We start from the raw sequence: 19,739 nt of genomic DNA, 5'->3' as shown, positions 1-19,739 counted from the left end.
TGCATGCATTTACACAAACCATATCCACCCCTACCAGGATAGGTAAACCCAACCAAAAAAGAAAGTATACTTGACTGGGTTCTCATAAACAGTCACCCCCAACTGTACACCTCTGGTACCCTCATTAATGGCCTAAGCGATCACCTTCTCACATATGTATTTAAGCACAAAACCATTAATTCCCAACAACCCTTACTCAGAAAGGTTAGAAACAATAAAAACTTTGACCCTGCCAAATTCCAACAAGAACTAAACTCATGTAATTGGTCTATTCTAAAACACCTCCCCTTAGAGGAAGCAGTAGCATACTTTAACAACAAATTCCTTGAGATCCTTGATTTGCATGCACCTGTTCGTTCAAAGAGAACCAAGGCAAAAACTACACCATGGCTTTCTATAGAGTCTAAACTCAAAATTACCCTTAGAAACAAAGCATGGGCTTTATGGCATTCTTCTAAAGACCCTCATGATCACATTAAATACAGGCAATCCAGGAACGAAACCAAAAAATCAATTTTACAAGACAAAAAACAATACTACTGTAATTTACAGACAGTAAATCAAAATAACCCTCGTTTTGGGCAGGTTTAAATAATCTACTACATCCTAGACAAACTTCAACCCCAATCCCTGCTGCTACTATTGATAAAACCCCTGAAGATGTTTCTGATAGTTTTAACCAATTCTTTACTGAGACAATTCAAGCCTTAGCTAGCCAACTACCTCCTAGCTCCCCTGGTCCTGAAAGTAGCACCCCTAGAAACCTACTTGCGTTCAGCTTCCAACCAGTCACCACTTCACTTATCCGTACCTTGATCAAAAAATTAAAACCCACTACACTTTCTGCTGATCAACTCCCTGCCGAGTACCTACAAAAATCAGCTGATGCTATTGCTTACCCCGTCTCAATACTAATCAATCGAACCATAGTAGAAGCTAAAATTCCCACCATCTGGAAAATATCCTATGTAATCCCACTTCACAAAATAGGCAGCTCTACTGAATTCTCCAATTATAGGCCAATAGCTATACTCTCTCCACTTGCAAAGATTATGGAAAAATGTATTCATAGACAACTCATGCACCACCTAATCCAAAATCGTCTTATGGCAGACACTCAGCATGGCTTCCGTCCTCATCACAGCACTACTTCAGTCCTCCTAGCCTTTACTAACACCATAAACCATAATCGCAACAATAATTATATATCCTCAGCCCTCTTTTTGGATCTTTCCAAGGCATTCGATATGGTTGATCACCAACTTTTAATCCACACCCTGCAAACATTCTGTCTAGATACTGGAGCCCTCCAGTGGTTTCAATCCTACATGAATGCTCGACAGCAGGCTGTCCTCTGGCAGAACAAACTCTCTAACCTTCTACCTAACACCCTTGGAGTACCACAAGGCTCTATACTAGGGCCCTTGCTGTTCTCCATCTTCATTAACGACCTTTATACTGTCATCCCAAAAGTCAGCTGTATCCAGTATGCTGATGACTCTACTCTGATTTGCTCAGCCACATCTCCAGTAGAGTTATGGTCAGCTACCCAGGCCACCTTTAATACAATAGAAAACTGGCTTTCTGAACATCGTCTGATCCTAAATCCCCAAAAAACTAAAATGCTGTTATTTTCACCAACACGTAGGTCTACTGCTTTCACCTTTACCATAAAATCAAATGATGGCACAATAATCTCCCCTGACCCATCTACAAAACTATTAGGTGTCATCATAGACAATAATCTCAAATTTGACCTACATGTTAACCAAACTATCAAAACCATCAATAAAAAACTAGGGTCACTTTACAGAATAAAAGCCTTCCTAACCCCTCCAGCTAAAATTGCCATAGCTCGCTGTCACCTTCTTTCAACCCTTCTGTATGCATCCCCTCTACTCTCGAATTTGAACAAGACTGTCCTTAACAAACTCTCAATTTGCTACAACCACGTTGCCAGGTTTGCCACTGGGCTGCCTTTTAGGACACATCATTGCATCAATCTAAATCAGCTTGGTTGGCTTGAACTACCTAGCCTAATCCAGTATAACCAACTGATTATGGCCTATAAAATCCTCTATAATCCAGACAATACTCCTGCACTTAAAAATATTCACCCCCTATAACAATCCTAGACCACTTCGATCCTCTAATAAACTACTAATTCAGACTAGCAAAATTAATAACACAGCCGGTGATTCTCTCTTTGCAAACTCTGTAAGTAGATCCTGGAACTCGCTTCTAGCTGATATTACCTTACTTTCCACCTTAGGTCAATTTAAAACTAGACTCAAACAACATTTGTCACTTAACTGGCTATGTCAATGTATCAAGCCTGGCTAACTCGAATGTGTAAAAATCTGTTAACCAGTTTACTGTGTAATTTAATTTAATCCTGACTTGTGCTCAGGACTAACTGTAACCTGTGGAACATGTTTAACTTGCTTACTTATGTAATCTCTGTAAACAGTCTGTTTGTAATATGTAATGCTGGTATTATGCAATGCTGTATCTGCTTACCCTTGGAGCTTTTCTCCGCGGGCCTCCGCTGAAAATGGACATGCATCCAATCAGACTATCCCGGCCAACAAATGTAAAATAAAATAAATAAATAAATTAAAAAAAAAAAAAAAAAATATATATATATATATATATATATATATATATATGACGAAGTGAAACCAATAAAACTGTTGAAAATACACACAAGCGGCAGAATGCTGATAAGAGGAAACACCACCGAACACAATTTCTGCACCAACAGCAAACGAAAATAAGTTTATTAAAAATAAGCGCTTTCGGTAGAGAGCATTCTCTCCACCTTCATCAGATAATGGTTTTGTATCAAGCACCTCCTTTTATACACAGCTGGTAATTGTTTAATTAGTTAACACAGTTAATAGTGAGCTGTTAACCTAAGCTGTAATAAACTGAAGGTGGTGGCTTTAAAATAAGCTACACCAAATGCGTTAAAAACCATTGGTAAAAAACCCTTAATAAAAACTTTTTTGTATATGTACATAAATATATAAAAATATGAATAAATTGACCTAAGTAAATAATATTGTGCATAAATGAATAAATACATACATACTCATGACATGGTACGCAAATTCTGTTCTATAACTAGTAATATAAATATAATAAATACATAAAATTTTTAAACTATATTCAACACTACCCTAAATAAATTAATTACTAAAGGAAATACAAATTAATTAGAATTCTACATAAATCCCTTGAAATTCTACATGAATTCTTGTTGAATAAATAATGAAATTTGTATATATACAAAATTATATATATACACACACACAAAGGATTACTTACACAAGTGCAGGAGATCATATACATGTATGCATAATGTATGCATTTCTCTACTATATCTACATCCCTATATTATATTTTTTGTTATTGTTATTATTGATTTAATATTTTGTTGTTTATTATTAATTTCTTATTTCTGTATTTAATAAATGTGAATGAGTGTATGCAGCAAATTATAAATGGATTAAAAATGAAATTTCCTACCTCTTAAGAGCTTTCAATTTTAAAATACATTTTATATAGATACTATCTCATTTAGGCCTGGAAAAATGTATGATGAGGTACGTACTTGCCAGAAAACCTCCTGTTCCTCTAACTCGAGTTGCCAAGGCCCTCCCCTAATGGAGGGTTGTACTTGTTGTATAATAGTGAAACAAAAAGGAATGGTCGACATGTTGGCTAACATGTTTTGCCAAAGCATTATTCATGCCCCCAATACTCATGGCATGTACGTGCTCGTATATTCTTTTCTTAACTGGCCTATCGGTTTTACCGATATAAAAAGCAGAACATTGTCTGCATGTTGCCACATAGACAACTCCTCTAGATAGGCAGTTAAATTTACCATTAATTCTATACTCTTTCCCTGCCATGCGTATGCTATTGCCCACTAAAACAAATTTACATTGTGGGCAACATCCACATTTATTCATTCCTTTTGTAGTACTGTTGGACTTGTTATTAGTTCTTTCTAACATGTTCTTTAAGTTTGGCCCCCTCCTGTAAGTGAACTTGGGTGTTTCACCCACACATTTGGTCAACTCTTGATCTTCCAACAGAACGTTCCAATTTTTAATGAAAATGTTTTTGATAGCCTTATAATCTAAACAAAAGGTAAATAAGAAGGAAATGTTACCAAAGGAATTAACATTAGTATTATTAATTGTTTTAGTAACTGTTCTTCCCTCTCTAAGAATGGGCTGAAAGTGCCCTGATTCTCTTTTAGTGATTACTTCCCTCCGAATTGTATCAATGAATGAATTTGGATACCCCCTCAATGAAAACATGGAAAAAATGTAATCACATTCCCTAAGGAACTCATCTTGCTCAGAGACCATCCTTGCGGCCCTGACAAATTGACCCTTGACCACACTCTTCTTTTGATGGAAGGGATGTGAGCTGGTAAAATGCAGATACGTATTGGAAAAAGTTGCTTTCCTATAGATGGTTGATTTTAACTTGTTCTGTATTACATCCTTCCTTAGTTTTACATCTAAAAACATAATTTCCATTTTGTCAAAGGAGTATGTGAATTCCAAAAAATTGGTTGACCTAGTGATACTATCAATAAAATTTGGTATTAGGTTAGATGAACCCTTCCACAAAAAAAAAACATGTCATCTTGGTACCTGGTGTACCAAGAGACATTTGTTTTATAGAGTGGATTACAAAATAGGTATTGGTTCTCCCATTGTGCTAGCACACTGTTAGCAAAAGTGCAACCACAGGGAGAACCCATTGCTATACCTGTGGTTTGAAGGAAGTATGTATTGTTGAACACTAAATAGTTGTTAGTGAGAATCAAATCTAACAGGGTTTCAACTAAATGCATCTGGTCTGTTGATGCCCCTTTCCTTAACATAAAATCCACTGTCCATTCGACACCTGTTTGGTGTGGAATAACTGTATAGAGGTCTTTTATGTCCACGACCAGAAATATGTTAGATGGATCAAAGGGAATTTTCCCAACATCTTCCAAAAAACTCCAGGAATCCCTGCATATTTGGATCTCTGATTTGAGCAAAGGTTTCAAAATGCTGTCAACTAATTTGGCACAAGCAAAAGTGATTGACCCCCTACCATCCACAATTGGTCTAAACGGGGGGTCAATCAAATCCTTGTGTATCTTCGGTGTGCCGAAAATGGTGGGGATCCTGGGTGCTAACATTGTGATGTACTGTAAGGTATCATTGTCAATAGTTCCTTCTAAAAACAAATCTCTCAATACCTCTCTGATCTTATTGTAGGCCCTATTGACCTCATTAATGCTAGCCTGCACATAAGAATTGGAACTTAGCAACTGGTTGATTTTACTATCATACACGTGTTGATCCATGAAAATCAACCCACCCCCCTTGTCAGGTGCCATCACCCTGATGTTGCATTCATTAAGCATTTGTATAAATGCCAATTCATCTGAACTTGCATTGGGACAAGATCTGCAGTCATTCCTGCTACCCACATGATTTCTATGTGCTAAGTCCCTTAAATCAAGTTCACATGATTTCTCAAAAAAGGCTAGAATTCCTGTTAAAGGTGGGTTGAATACACTCGACACTCTTGTTGAACTCAAGAGTGAAGGGGTGTTCCTTAGAGTGAATGCAAGGTTTAATTTCCTGACAAAAAGTTTTAAATCTATGATTGTTTTAACCAAATCACAGTGTCTATCTGGAATGAATGATAATCCTTTAGCTAGGAAATCAACCACATATGTATTTACATTCAATACAGTGTAATTATAAATTTTAAAGTCCCTTGAAGAGTTGTAAAGAATAGAAGGCCCCTGTTGTGCCAGTAATGAAGGATCAGGCAAGCCAACATCTACCACATAGGGGGGCTCTAGCGTCTCCGCTGATTGCCCCTTTTCCTTCTCTGATTGTTCCGTCGATTGTTGTTCGTATTGTTGTTCGACGTTGTATTCACCGGATGCAAATTCCTGTGAAAATCCTGTTGATTTTCAACATTTCTGGCCCCATCTCTTCCCTGAGGGGTGTTAAAATGTCCACCATTGTTCTGGTTGTTGCCCCCATTGTTATTTCTCAATCGTTCACTTCTTCGAAGAGGTTATATACACACACACACACACACTCACATACTTGTGTATACACACACACACACACACACACACATACTCATATATATATACACACACACACACACACACACGCACATATATATATATATATATATATATATATATATATATATATATATAATTTATTTATTTATATATGGGTGCATATATTTTTGTGGAAGACTGTTTTTCTCGACAGGAGATTTAGCCTGGTACAGCTGCTTGAAAATAATCTGTTCGAAAATCATCTGTTCAAAAAGTACTGCCTTTTCATGTTGGAGGTCTTGGTACAGTAGGGATCAATAGGGGATTTCCCCACTTTAGTATGATCTCAGACTTGGAATATATAATTAGCAGGAGGTGTGGGGGCATAGCCATCCACATTGTTTTCTTTATTTTTTCATCCTTGTATTTTGAAATTGATGTGTTCACATCAGTGATTTTGAGATCAACAATTTGTGTGGTTGATCAGTCTTTATGCTTCAGAACTCCACAGTCTCATATTATTGTTTTAATTAAATTACAGTTTAAAAAGAGTGTGTTGTACATTTATTTTAATCATTGAAAATTTCTTCATTATTAATATATATAGGCTTGCTACAGGGATGTGGGTAAACAAGATAGACATCTTTATGCCTGCTTCATTTAGACCATGATCCCAGTTATGACACCTGAATATGTTGTGAATTGTTTAAAGAGACTATCCCAGCCTGTCAGCGCAATGTCCTGAGGGTCATAATTGAGGAAAATCTAAGGAAGATTAACAAGCATCCAATTCTCTTCTTCATCCAATGCAAACAAAACCATCATCCCTCATCAGGGGACACAGTTTAAGATGCTCCATTTAGTAGGTAGCACGAAACCACCATGTCAGTTAATGGGCACTACCTGATGCTATCATTTGGGGTATTTGTTAACCAAACCGAAGGTCCATGACTTCTCTGCCTGGGTTGCCCCCAGTATAACTTCAGATAACACAATCCCAGGTCCTTCTGAAGAGATTACTCAGGAGGGTGTATACCAGCTGAGGTTGATATAGATTGCCTCACTGAGGAATTGTATTTCATTTACGTGATGTATAATCCATTGATGCTGACAAATTTAAAAGCCCTAGTCCTTTAACAAGGGTCACTAGATGCCATTGTTGAAGGCCAAACTGCTAAAAATATTCTTACTGAAGACCTGTCCAATAACGTCTTTTTCATCCAGCTAATGAAAGTCTGTATCCCAGTTCAAATTCTTAGAACTTTTAACTGGCATGTCTACTAGAGGAAAATAAGTCACACGCAGATCTTGACAGTATGTAGCCCTTTTTATGAAAAAAAAAATCTGTGAAGTTCTTGAGATAGCTTTTGTAGTGTTCTCTCTTACTGTTCTCTTTGGAGGAGATAGTGGTCCTGGGCACTTACCCCATTTCTACTGGATGATGAAAATCCATTGAAAATTCCTTTTGGGGATGCTGTTGAGGTTATGTACTATCCAGTCTTTTCCTATGACCGAACCCTTGACAGATCCCTCAGATATTTTATATATATATATATATATATATATATATATATATATATATATATATATATATATATATGTATGTGTGTGTGTGTGTAAATTCATTTTTGCATGCAATGTTTTTGTCTTTTATGTTCTAGCTCATTTAGTACTGTAATTTTATAAAATGACAACATATGGTTACAGATGGCGAATGGTTGTTGAAGAGATGTCCTACAAGCAGAAAAACAATTGCTGAGAGAGAAGCTGGATATATAAATCTTGCTGATATTTTCTGTAATTACCAGTTGATTGTTATTGAATTATTGCATGTCACTAGTGTCAAAACACAGTTCATTTATCTGTTTTCAAGGAAAATATTCTGCAAGAAGAAAATAGGATAGGATACAACTTTAAATTATGTCCAAAATAAATGTATAAAAAAGGCAAGGTTATGTAAACATTAATAAATAAAAATATTAATAAAAATGTGTTTGCTTCTATTAATAATAGCAATAATAATAATACAATTATGTTTTTGGTAATATACAAATGATGCCTTAAAAAGAAAAGCAGAGTTACATCAACATACAAAGGAAGAAGTATGTGCTATTTGTGAGATAGTGTGGCACTAGTTTGGTGCATACTTAGAAAGTGCTTTCAGAGGAGAAAAGATCCCTCTGGAGGGTCTTGGATATCTTACAAAGCTGTTGCCTACAAAACTCTTCTAATTTATAGCTAATATAAAGAAGTTAATAACAGGAGAAGGGTGTTGCAAGATCAGTTGTTATGTCAAGAAAAGTGCAAATAAAATGGTTTTAGAAACTATTAACCAAAATTGTTTTCATGCCTTTGAGACAGGTCAAGTTGTAGAAGGCTAGACAATGGCCTTTGTGATCCCACTTGAAGACAGGGTGGTATAACAAAATAAATCAAGTCCTAGCTAAAATATATAGCTTTCAGAATAAAACAGAATATGAGCGCTCAAGTTAGAAGACCTTTAAGTTGAGAGTTCCCCAAAGATTTTCGCTAGGGCCAGCACTCTTCTCTTTATTTATATCACATATTAGAGAGATGCAGCAATTTGGAAATCTAAATACATGGATGATTTTAAAATATTTTATTTGTTTATTTTTTATTTGACATGTTTACTGGGATAATCTGTCTGGTTTTGTACCCAATTTCAGCAGTGGCTCAGGGAGAAAAACTCAAGGTATAGATCACATTTCACATTGTAATAAATAGAGAATTTACATTTGTAACAATAAATACAAAATTACATTTGAAACACTAATACATAAAGTCAAATATTTGCAAATAAACATGGTACATAGAGTTAAATGTTTGCACAATTGAGAGGCAATATGGTAGGTGTGATAGAATGAGGTAAATTGTTGACATGAGGGTCTAGGATTGTTGAGGTTTATATCATAAACTCAAAAGACTAAAACATCAAATTGCAAATGTCGAAAGCTGATAACCATGAAAGCTTAAAACTTTGAAAACGGAACCTCCGAATACCAATGGTTGGCCATCTGCTCACTCGTGCAACCTGAAACGTAACCCTAGCAAACACAACCACACCTCTGTAATCATCACAACACCATCCATTCACCAAATAACACTAAGCTGCAAACATTTATGTGAATTAGTCTAATGTGCACAACTGAAAGTAAATCGTAAATGCAAAAGCAACAAAGCAGCACACAACGATTCTTCCAGTACAAAACACGGAAGACACAAACACTACAAACTATTTCTTATGTGGGGGGCTGTGCCCCCACACCCTCCTACTTAAATATATTAACTCCGAGATCGCACCACAGTGGAGGTAATAGTGAAGCCGCGGAAATGGCCCACTGAATTCTTTCCCTGGGTAAGAATTCAATGTTCCACAGCTTCGATAATCTCAGTCTTCGATGTTTCAGGTTCAATGTTATGTCATTTGATGTTTTAGTCTTTCGAGTTTATGATATAAACTCAATTGTTACAGGGTGTTTATTTTCAGATATACTATTGAAGACAGACATTATGCCTAAGTAATGTGAGAAGAGAGTTATACTGAATGCAGTAAAACAATGACCATGTTAGATAAAGTTTGGTTAAATATATATTGGAGACAGACGGAGGCTGTGATATAAAGCTTTCATCAATGTTCAATATGATAGGCAGTATGCACTAAAAAGGACAGACATAAGTCTCAAATTGTATTAGAGAACATCAAGGGGACTGATAGGGTAGATAGATATTTAAATATAAAATCGTTATGGAATAATGCACTTGGGGGAAATAATGGAAAATACATGTTAACCATTAAGAAAGGGAATATAAGAAGTACTCGTATAATAAAATACCAGATGTATAGAAAATTATACAATAAAATGTCATTACTATTCAAAAATGCACATGCTGGTTGGACAGCTCATTGTAAATCCGACATATACCAACAGAAAGAAGTCTGGCCACTAAAATATTGTTCTACATCCAGCTTCCTATTGAAATATGCTTTAGAACGCTTACACTTTAGGATGAACAATGCAAAATATGAGAAAACTGTGGGACGTTCTGAAAACTCAACACCCAAAGAGTATAATTACTGTTACTATGATCGATATAAACTTCCCAGAGTTTTGTAGAGTAACCTGCATTTTCTTTGTGTTTTTAAACTTTCAGTCATACAATTTTAGTTTTCTGTAAACTACTGAGAATTTCTGCAATCATGTCTCAGAGTGTTGGAGAAAAAACAATAAACGAATTTGGGAGTAGAGAAAGAGAGATAAAATGCCATGGACATGCTCTCTTCTTTCTCTGCGCTGATGTGATGTGCAGGTGTATGGATGTATGTGCCACACACACATGCACAATACATCACAATTAACTTGAGGAAGCAGATGAACCTTAAAATGCTGTTATACAATGACATTATTTAAAGAAGGTAAGCAACTTATTTCTTAAATAATATCATTTTATAATAGCAATAGCCTGAAACTGAGTGTACGCATCACAAGGTTTACCCACGAAGGGCTTTGCTTGATCACTCGGGTTTTGCCATAAAGATCAAATCTCACCAACCATGGGTAAATCCTGTGATACTTACAACCAGTCAAATGTTATTGCCAAAACAGATTTCAAAGACACTATATTAGTAAGGTGATACCAAAAAATTCATACAACCTACAGTTTAATCAGGGTTCCATTATGTAATGTCCTAAGAAGTGAATTGTCAGTCATAAGTATGTTTGTAGACAAACAGAAAATAGTGATTTTGAAGAAGTGAAATTGTGTGACTCAATTTTACAAAAGTGGTCTTTGTAAACTCACATATATGGATAGATTAACAAACTCTCCTGTGTGTTACATAAGGAGGAAATAAAAAGATATAATAATCTGTATTGGAAGGAAGGATGAACTATTAAAAGAAGCACTTGGCCTAGATAATATGGTAACTGTAATAAAACTGCAACTGAAAAAGCAATTAAAATATAATGCAGACTTATGGAAATATTAAATTGCTCTTAGAAGAGTAAACTGCTAGAAAGGCTCACTGTGCATTATAAAAATAATTGGAATTAATGAAATATTGAAATAGTTAAATCCTTGAGTGGCATTAGCATATAATGTAATATCTTTGTGACACTAAGTGCTAAATGTGAATTCCATTTCAGGCTATAAAACAGTATTTCATATTATGTGTATCTAACAATGCAGATCATTTTCAGAACACTACTTTAATTACAGATTGTGTATTGGGTAATTTTGACTAGTTCACTTAAAATACATCTGCTGTTAGAATAATAATTAAATAAATATATATTGTCCTGGCTGTTATTGATTTTTCGGATCTACATAAACTTATAGATTCTTTGTCATTCCATACAGCCTTGGTGTTGTCTTGTCAAGGGGTCATGGAGAGTATATAGTCATTGGAAGTACAACTGAAGAGGAAGGTGAGTAAAGGTCTTGATTAAAAAAAGAAAGGAAGAAATGCACTTCCCAATGAGAATTCTAAGTCCTTGTTCTGCTCATATGAGCACAGACAAATGGGAATATGTAAAACCAGTTTTGTTCCAATTTCCGTTTGCTAAAATAAAGTATAAAGAAGAATCATTTATGCATGTTTTAAAATGTGTAGGTGATTTCTTTTATGTTTAGCATGGTATCTGGAAATGTTTCTGTAACAGTTTTGGTACCAAACAAATTTAAGATGCCATTGAACTGATTAAGTCATTAGAGCCACCATTAACTGTGTTATTTAGTAGTTATGCTGTGTCAGTTAAGTTATATACATTAGGTAACTTGTGGATGTTTCATGCACACTTTTTTTCAGCTCTAGTATTTTTTTAATACTTGTGAATACCTAAAGGTTAATACAATAGAGGTTTTAGTCATGAGCACAGAATGAAACTATTGAATTACAGTTCTTGGGAGATGGGTTGTTATTTTGAGTTTCCATAAAAATCTGTGCCATTCTACGTTTGTAATGCATGGGTTAACAAAAAACTCTACATTGATTAACAATGTGAGGTATCACTCACTGACTATGAAAAAAGCATTCAAAGCACAGTGCAGCTATGCTGTTTTATTTTTAGTTAGAACAATATTATATGCAGCACTTTTCAGAGTCTGTACAAATGTTCTTATATACCCAAATTTTAGGATTGCTGCAGCCAAGTTCCAAGATCTTTCTATCATGTTTGCCACTCACTGACCTATTGAATGAATCAGTTCAAGTCATTCTTCTACATTTTGGAAAGACAAACTAAAATGGTACCAGAAAGCATGATGCTGTTCTCAAAAATAAATAAATAAATACATACATAAATAAATAATCTTTAATACTGTGACTTCCCTGCTCTGGGCCAGTAATCAAGGAATCTTAGTCCTTACTACTTGCACTGGTGAAGGACATTCACTTGGAAGAAAGATAGACACAGTATTTCCAGATGCAGCTCTCTGCACCAAGCACAATTTTAGAGCACACAGGGAACACACTCCCGTCCTGGGCCTGGGTTTCTCTCTCTCTCTCTCTCCCTTTCTCCAGGCCCTGAAATAAGACTTCCCACTTACACAGCTGTAGAGGAGAGTCTTCAGCCAAGTGCTCCATGCCAAGTCCTCCACCACACTCTCTGTGAAACCAGTGCTCTGTGTCCCTGCTCCAAGTAGCTGACACACACACACTGTTTGAGATTTAATTTTCATATATACACCACACACACACACACACACACACACACACACACACACACACACACACACACACACACCTGGGAAAGGATGGCACATATTACCAGCTATGCCCTTCTGCCCAGACAATAAGTTAGATACTGCCACCAAAACACTCCAAAGCCAGCTACTCTAAGGCTTTTACAAGGATACCCAATTATACTGTGTAACATTAATACTAATGCAAATGGTAGTGTTTGACCAATGCAGCAAGGCTTTCAGGGAGGGCAACAGTGTCACCAAATAAATATAAGTATTCTCAAAGGTTAAAATATTCTCTAAAAGACCAGCCACAATGAAAAGTTTAAATATATTTAAGAATAAAAGAACATGAAAATACTAAATATCTATTTACAATAAAGACCAGAGTTTCAGTAACAGGAAATATTAAAAATAACACAGATAGGAAGGTTCACACAGATAACAGAAAGACAATACTTAACTAATCTCACTATATTTTCCTGACTGATCTAAAGAATTACTGTCCCCTAGTTCACTTACTAGAGCAAGGCAAGATGAAGTAAGTGAGTGGTTCTTCTTTGTCAGGTTTCAAAAACAGATTGTCCTGAGACTTCTGTCTCAACCAGTATTAAAACATCATTTCCTTGCTGGATTACAGAATGACATCACATATATCTGGTTATCTGACACTGGTTCCCACACTACCTCCTTTACTAGAAACTGAACTAGAATCTAGCACATATATGTCATAATACACACACAGAGCTTTGCTAAGATGTGTTATAGCATCTGGAAGCTATAAAATCATTTCAAAAGCATCCACCCTTCCAGGGTAGCAATTCGTTCGCCCCTAAGGACAATACAGTAGGATTTCTAGTCCTGGTTTTCACAGATGTTTTGTCTCTGGCTGCAATCAGAACTGTAAGATACAATTTTTATGGCCTAAACCAGGTAATTTAATTTCAGAATATTTTTAAAAGTTAGCTGAACCAAGATTAACCTCTTCTCTTCCAGTATCCTCTGTTATAATATATTCATTTTAACTGTTACAATAAAGTCTGAAATACAGTTGTATTTCTCTTCTGTCCAGCTAGACCTACTGTTTATTATTTATTTTATTTATTTATTTATTTTATTTTACATTTGTTAACTGGGAAATTCCAACTGGACAAGGTCCATTTACAGGGGAGGCCTCGGGAGAAAAGCTCCGAACATTGGTACAAAAAAAAGAGAAAATATAATAAAAATAATTTATACAGTGCTGTGCAATGATCATGTAAAAAATACAACTTGGAGTTAAGCTTTTAACCAGACACATGCTGAAATTATGTATCACATATTGGATGAAGTTAGGCATTTACAAGCAGAAAACAGTCAGAAATTTACATTTAATGTGCAGGCGTATAATGTTGTGGCAAAAGAGAGGAGCATACATTTTTAACACAAACAGCTTTACAAATACATTTTAATCATAAGCACCTAAACAAATCAGTTTGATATACAAATGACATATCATTCTTTAAAAAACACTCCAACTAGCTATGCTGGAATATGTACACATCCACTGCCCTACTTCTCCTGGCATAGATAGCAATACCTCACATCATCACAAGAATGTTGTTCCTGCTGACCACAGAGAAGAATCCAGGGGCAGCACAACCTTGCACATTTATTCTTTTAAAAGTCAAGGCCTGCTAGAAAAATATGTTTCACTTTATAACTACAGATATTTTTCTCTTTCTTGTACATTTGGTGATAAGTAAATATGTGAAATGTTGGCAATTATATACTTAGCATATGCGACTTATTAGCAGTAACTGCAAACAGCATAAATAGTTTCTTGACTGCTTAATTGGTTTGTTTTACTAATTTTATCCTACAACCAGATCTGGATTCAGCTCTAGGTGACTTAGGCCTTTGCCTAGGGTTTATCGGCTTGAAGGGCCCACTAGCTGGGGAGAGGGGCCCACTGACCAGGAGGCTCCCACAAAAACTTACATTTCTTCTTTAACAATGCACTCTGCATACATTACATTTCTTCTTTAAGGCTGCACGCAGAGTGCATCCTTTGTAGCATTTGTATGTGCATCTTTAATATGACTCACATATTTAAACTGAGTGTGATTAAAAATGAACTCAGATTTGGATGTTGTTGCCATCTGGATGAATGCGGAGGGCCTATTTGTGAATAAGAATATACGTGTGTGTGTGTGTGGGTGGGTGGGTGTGTGGTCTTAGTTAGGGATGGCAGGTTGTTTAACTCATTCAGGGTTTACAGGACCCTAGAGTCTGAATCCTGTACACTAACTGCCAAACTGTTGAGTTTAAGTGCATTTTCAAGGAAAGTTTACTGTTGCTCATGGTGAGTCTGTTTTCAATGTGCAACTGTTTTATTTAGCAAATGGCCATCATCAGTGTTTATGCTATAAATTTTAAAAACAGTGTTAGTAGCACATTAAGTAGCATACTTGCCTTTGGTACAGAAGGCTGTGGGTTGTAGTACCACACCATGTACATGGAGTGCTAATATCACAGTGTCTCCTTTAAGGGGGGATGGGGTGCTACGCTCATGATTGTGTCCCCTTTTGGATGAGATGCCTTGTAACTATGAACCTGTTGCCAGTTTGGCAGCCATCCCCTATTGCAATATTTCCAACTTATCATTTTTTAATGTAAAATGGGCAGTTTATTCTTCAAGAGCAACAGGCACTGCATTTGTATTTGAAACACTGAAATGTAACATTGCTTACCAGCAGCAATCTCTTCATTACTTACAGATCTCTTTAATGTGGAATTATTCAGCTGAGGTTTATGCTTGCAAAGATTGTATATATTGACTGATATTGGTGGATTGTAATGGTAGAAGTCTGAGTGGCCTTTTGTGATTGAAATGTTCTGTAATGGGTGGTTTTGTCCTTATTGGTTCATACGTTTTGTTTCATTGCTTACTGGAAAATGCTCAAACCTAGAAATTTAAAACAGTCTAACAAGTGGTGCTGTATAATACAAAGAATGTAATTTAATACAATCAGGAAGGTGAATCAAAGAAGAGATGTGGTCCAAAAAAAATTGTGCAAGGCAGCCTATGGTTTGAAAACAGCCCAAAGGTAAACTTGGTCCGCCACTGAGCAGATGCATTTTCCTTAAATGTAGGTTATTTCAATGAATGTGAGTTTCAAGGTCAGAGAAGCTTACTGTTCATGCTAAGTCTGTTTTCATTGTTAGACTGTATTGTTTTGTTTAGCAAATGGCTATCAATGTTTGGGCTATTTCAAATAAAAGTTTTAAATATCTCTAATATCTCTAATATCTCTAATAATTGTACAGGTTTGAACAGGGTTTATGGTAACTGGGGAGAAATAGACAAGTAATGAGACACTGGAATGGCTGGGGGGGGAGTACTGTAGGGGGGGCCTGAGCCATTACCCTGCCTAAGTCCCCAGCTGACCATGGCCCAGCTCTGTCTATGCCTGTTTTGTTGGACATGGATATTAATGAAATTTAAACAGAACATTAACAAGCTTTCTAAGTCATATTTGTTTGTGCAATATACTATTATACTGACTTCTAGCCTTGAGACATTGTACTTTATAGCAGCTATGAATGCCCATACCTGAAATGAGCATGAACATTGCCTGTAAATGATTTGATTTACATTCCTTAATTATAAGTTAATGGTTTCATACCAGGCCATTGATCCAGTGGACCATTTGCTGTCCAACCAATGCTTCTACCAGTTTGTAAATGTATGACTTACTTAAACTTAGTTTCAACCCCTTTCCATAAGAGCTAGAGGGACCAGATCAGGGGTGTAGTCATAACTGCCCATCCAGTCATCCAGGTTATTCTTAAAAAGGGTCATGGCGCTCCTCTGCCTTACCTCTAAGGGGAGTCTATTCCATAAAAGAGTTATTGTCTGGAAAAGATATATATCTTCTTAACAGATCCTATTTATATTTTGGTGATAGTTTAGGCCACTTGAACAGGTGTATAAAGTGATATTAGTTTTCTGGATGTGTAGAGGGTTACATAGGATAAGATCTTTTGAAAATCTGTAGGCAAGGCAAAGATCTCCTCTCAATAATCAGAAAGAGGAAAGCGTGAGAGAGCATCTAGGCAGTCAGCATAACTCAAGGAGGACATGCTGCTGATTTTTTGGGAAGGAAACATTGTGGTCTCTCGAGCTGGGTCATATGCCTATCAAGAACATACCAAAGGGAACATTGTATTCTATTAATGTTCTGGTAAGGGAGGAGTAGTGTTCTGGTAAGGGAGGAGTAGTTGAGGACACTGAGTTTAGTGGATCTAGAAGATATGCTCCTGGTGATTAATTTGGCTATATAAAAGCATTTCCTAACAACAGTAGTCATATGGTGGTCAAAGGATAATTCATTGTAAATAAAGATGCACAAATACCTACTTAGTAAGTCAGTTTTGTTTTGAGTGAGGGGATGTAGCCTATGTGATAAGAGCAGGAGTGCCCATATTTGCCAATGGAAACAATGCAGAATTTATTGGCTTTTGGTTTGAGGCCACAGTCTAGGCACCATTTGTTAGCATGAGTTAGACCCACCTGAAAAATACATTGTCATCTGGGGTATTTACAACAGCTCTAGGATTGTAGTCATCAGATGCCTTTGGTATTTGCTTTAATGTTAGAGAAGGCGATAACAAAGAAGAGAAGTCCCAGGACCAGTCCCTGAGGGACACCACTGGTATTTGTCTTGAAGACATATCTCTCTGTTGTTATATTCATGTATGCTATATTAGGTACTTTTGACTTTTTACTCACCTCATGAGTTTAGTATTAGATAGTATTGATTATAGGCTATACTTTTACAGATCACAAATTAGCCAGCTGTAAACCCCTGTTGTACCGTGTAGATCACATAATAAAGATCTGTAACAATGGATATGTGCTTTCCTGCCATCCTGCAGCCAGTTTAGTGGATATGAGAGTTCTGCAATGTAGGACTTGTTCAATTTTTACTGACAACCACCTACTTTTTAAACAAACTGATAAAGTATGGGAGAGATGTAGTTATCACTAGAGGCAAGACTCTCTTATACAAGCACTTATAATACTAAGCACGTTGCCAGAAACATACATTTTATAACCACCACATATAGCATGCACCAGGTGCAGAGACCCACATATGCAGAGGCTCTTAAATATAATCTCCCGAAACTACAAAGGCCTCACAAATGTTGCACTTACAATAAGTATCCTCAACAACCTCAAAAGTACTCTACCAAAATACCACCCAACATGACGCATACAGTCAGAACTCATGGTGGCACAACTTCTAAACCCATAATGCATGCCTCCACACAACCCAATATTTTGATCATAGGAGAATCAGTTGTGAGACACACAGATGTTCCACTCACCAGGATGAGTAAGGAGAGAATGGTGGTCAGTTGTCCAACAGGGCCAGGATTCAGCAGATCAATCATGCACTGAGGTCACTGAACCACAGATACCACTATAACTCAGTCATAGTTCACGTGGGTGTAAATGACCTGAGAAGTACTAGACTGTAAGAAGAAAGACATCATGAACCGCTCAGAATATTCATCCCAGGCTGTTATAAGCACAGGCAGCATTCTACCTTCTCCAAACATGATGCCACAATATAAACAAAAGATAATTGACTTTAATATTTGGCTTAGATTTTGGTGTCATTCAAACGTGGTACAACACTTGTCAGCCTAGGTTGACAGACCACACTGTTTTGCCAGGGATAGTCTGTACCTGTCCCCTCTAGGCTTTAAAATATTGGCTAAAACTTTGTCTACCGTATAGTGCCTTTTTAGGCATTGCCAACCCAATAAACGTTCTGACATAGCAAAACCAATCCCAGAAAATCTGAAGGTGCTATTGCTTATTGCCAGGAGTCTAAACAAGAAAGTCCACTCCCTGCAAACCCTCCTGATTCTGGAGAAGATAGATGTCTGTGCATTTACTGAAACATGGTTTCATAACACTGACAGCACCCTGGCAGTGCAGGGCTATAATGCCTTCCACACACTTAGACCAGCTACTACACAGGAAGAAACAAAAGGCAGACATGTCTCAAGTTAAGTCAAAAACAGCACTCCTCAAGACTTGTCAACCAGTATGATGTGCTTTTACTTCTTCAAGTTGAAATAACCATAGGAAAGCACCCATAGCATAACCTTGCAAGCTATAGTTCCCCCTCTGTGACTCAGGGCACCCATAGCTCTTACTTAAATATGATGAATATACTCCCCATTCAACCCAACACAATAATCATGGGTGACTATCTACAATGCTATGAAATGGGAATCGCACAAGACCCCAAACATGCAGATTCCTGGACTTTCTAAACACTAACACCCGGAACAAGATGGTCCATACACTCACCAGGGGCACTAAAATCCTTGACCTGGTCCTCACAAACATGGGAGAACACTGCACCCTCCCATCTGTAATGTCCTCAGTAGTCAAGTCAGACCATAAAGTTGTCTCCTTTGAAATAAAAAGAAAATCCATGACCCCGCCTAACCCTGGTTCCTTTTTGGATTTATTCTAAGGCAAACTTCCAAGTATTCAGTGACATCATGGCAAACTTTCAAGCTCCCGAAACCCTGAGAACACCTCTGCCTATGCAGAATTGTTCACTGAAACCCTATAAGATTATATTAACAGCTGCACAGAGACAGCTGAACCTTCATGGAAAAAACACATGACATACTCAAAAAACAAGCCTCCCTGGCAGAATCCCAGCTTCAGTAGGGCTGTATAACAAAAGGAAGAAAATCATGCCAAAAATATCAACCTAGGCCAAAGACAATCAGAAGGCTTTCTTCAGCTATGTCACTAACCTCAAAAGCAATACACAGCAATGTGCTAAACTAGTTGTGAATGGACCCACCTACACTGAGCCAGAATATATAGCAAATCTACTGGCCATAAAGATCAGTT

The 19,739-nt window shown here is 36.7% G+C and overlaps 1 protein-coding gene across 4 annotated transcripts in view; it reads left to right on the top strand.

Moving 5' to 3' along the window:
• Positions 1–19,739, top strand: part of CACNA2D4 (calcium voltage-gated channel auxiliary subunit alpha2delta 4) — a 2,573,275-nt gene that overhangs the window by 768,775 nt on the left and 1,784,761 nt on the right. For all 4 annotated transcript variants that reach the window (XM_044087505.1, XM_044087506.1, XM_044087504.1 and 1 more), the window contains one exon: positions 11,486–11,553. In XM_044087505.1, coding sequence (XP_043943440.1) covers positions 11,486–11,553 — 68 coding nt within the window. The remainder of the gene's footprint in view (positions 1–11,485; positions 11,554–19,739) is intronic.

The sequence above is a fragment of the Protopterus annectens genome, chromosome 11.part0, assembly GCF_019279795.1.
Source record: "Protopterus annectens isolate FY-2018-M chromosome 11.part0, PAN1.0, whole genome shotgun sequence".
Taxonomy (NCBI): Eukaryota; Metazoa; Chordata; order Ceratodontiformes; family Protopteridae; genus Protopterus; species Protopterus annectens.
This window is presented reverse-complemented; position numbering and strand designations above follow the sequence as displayed.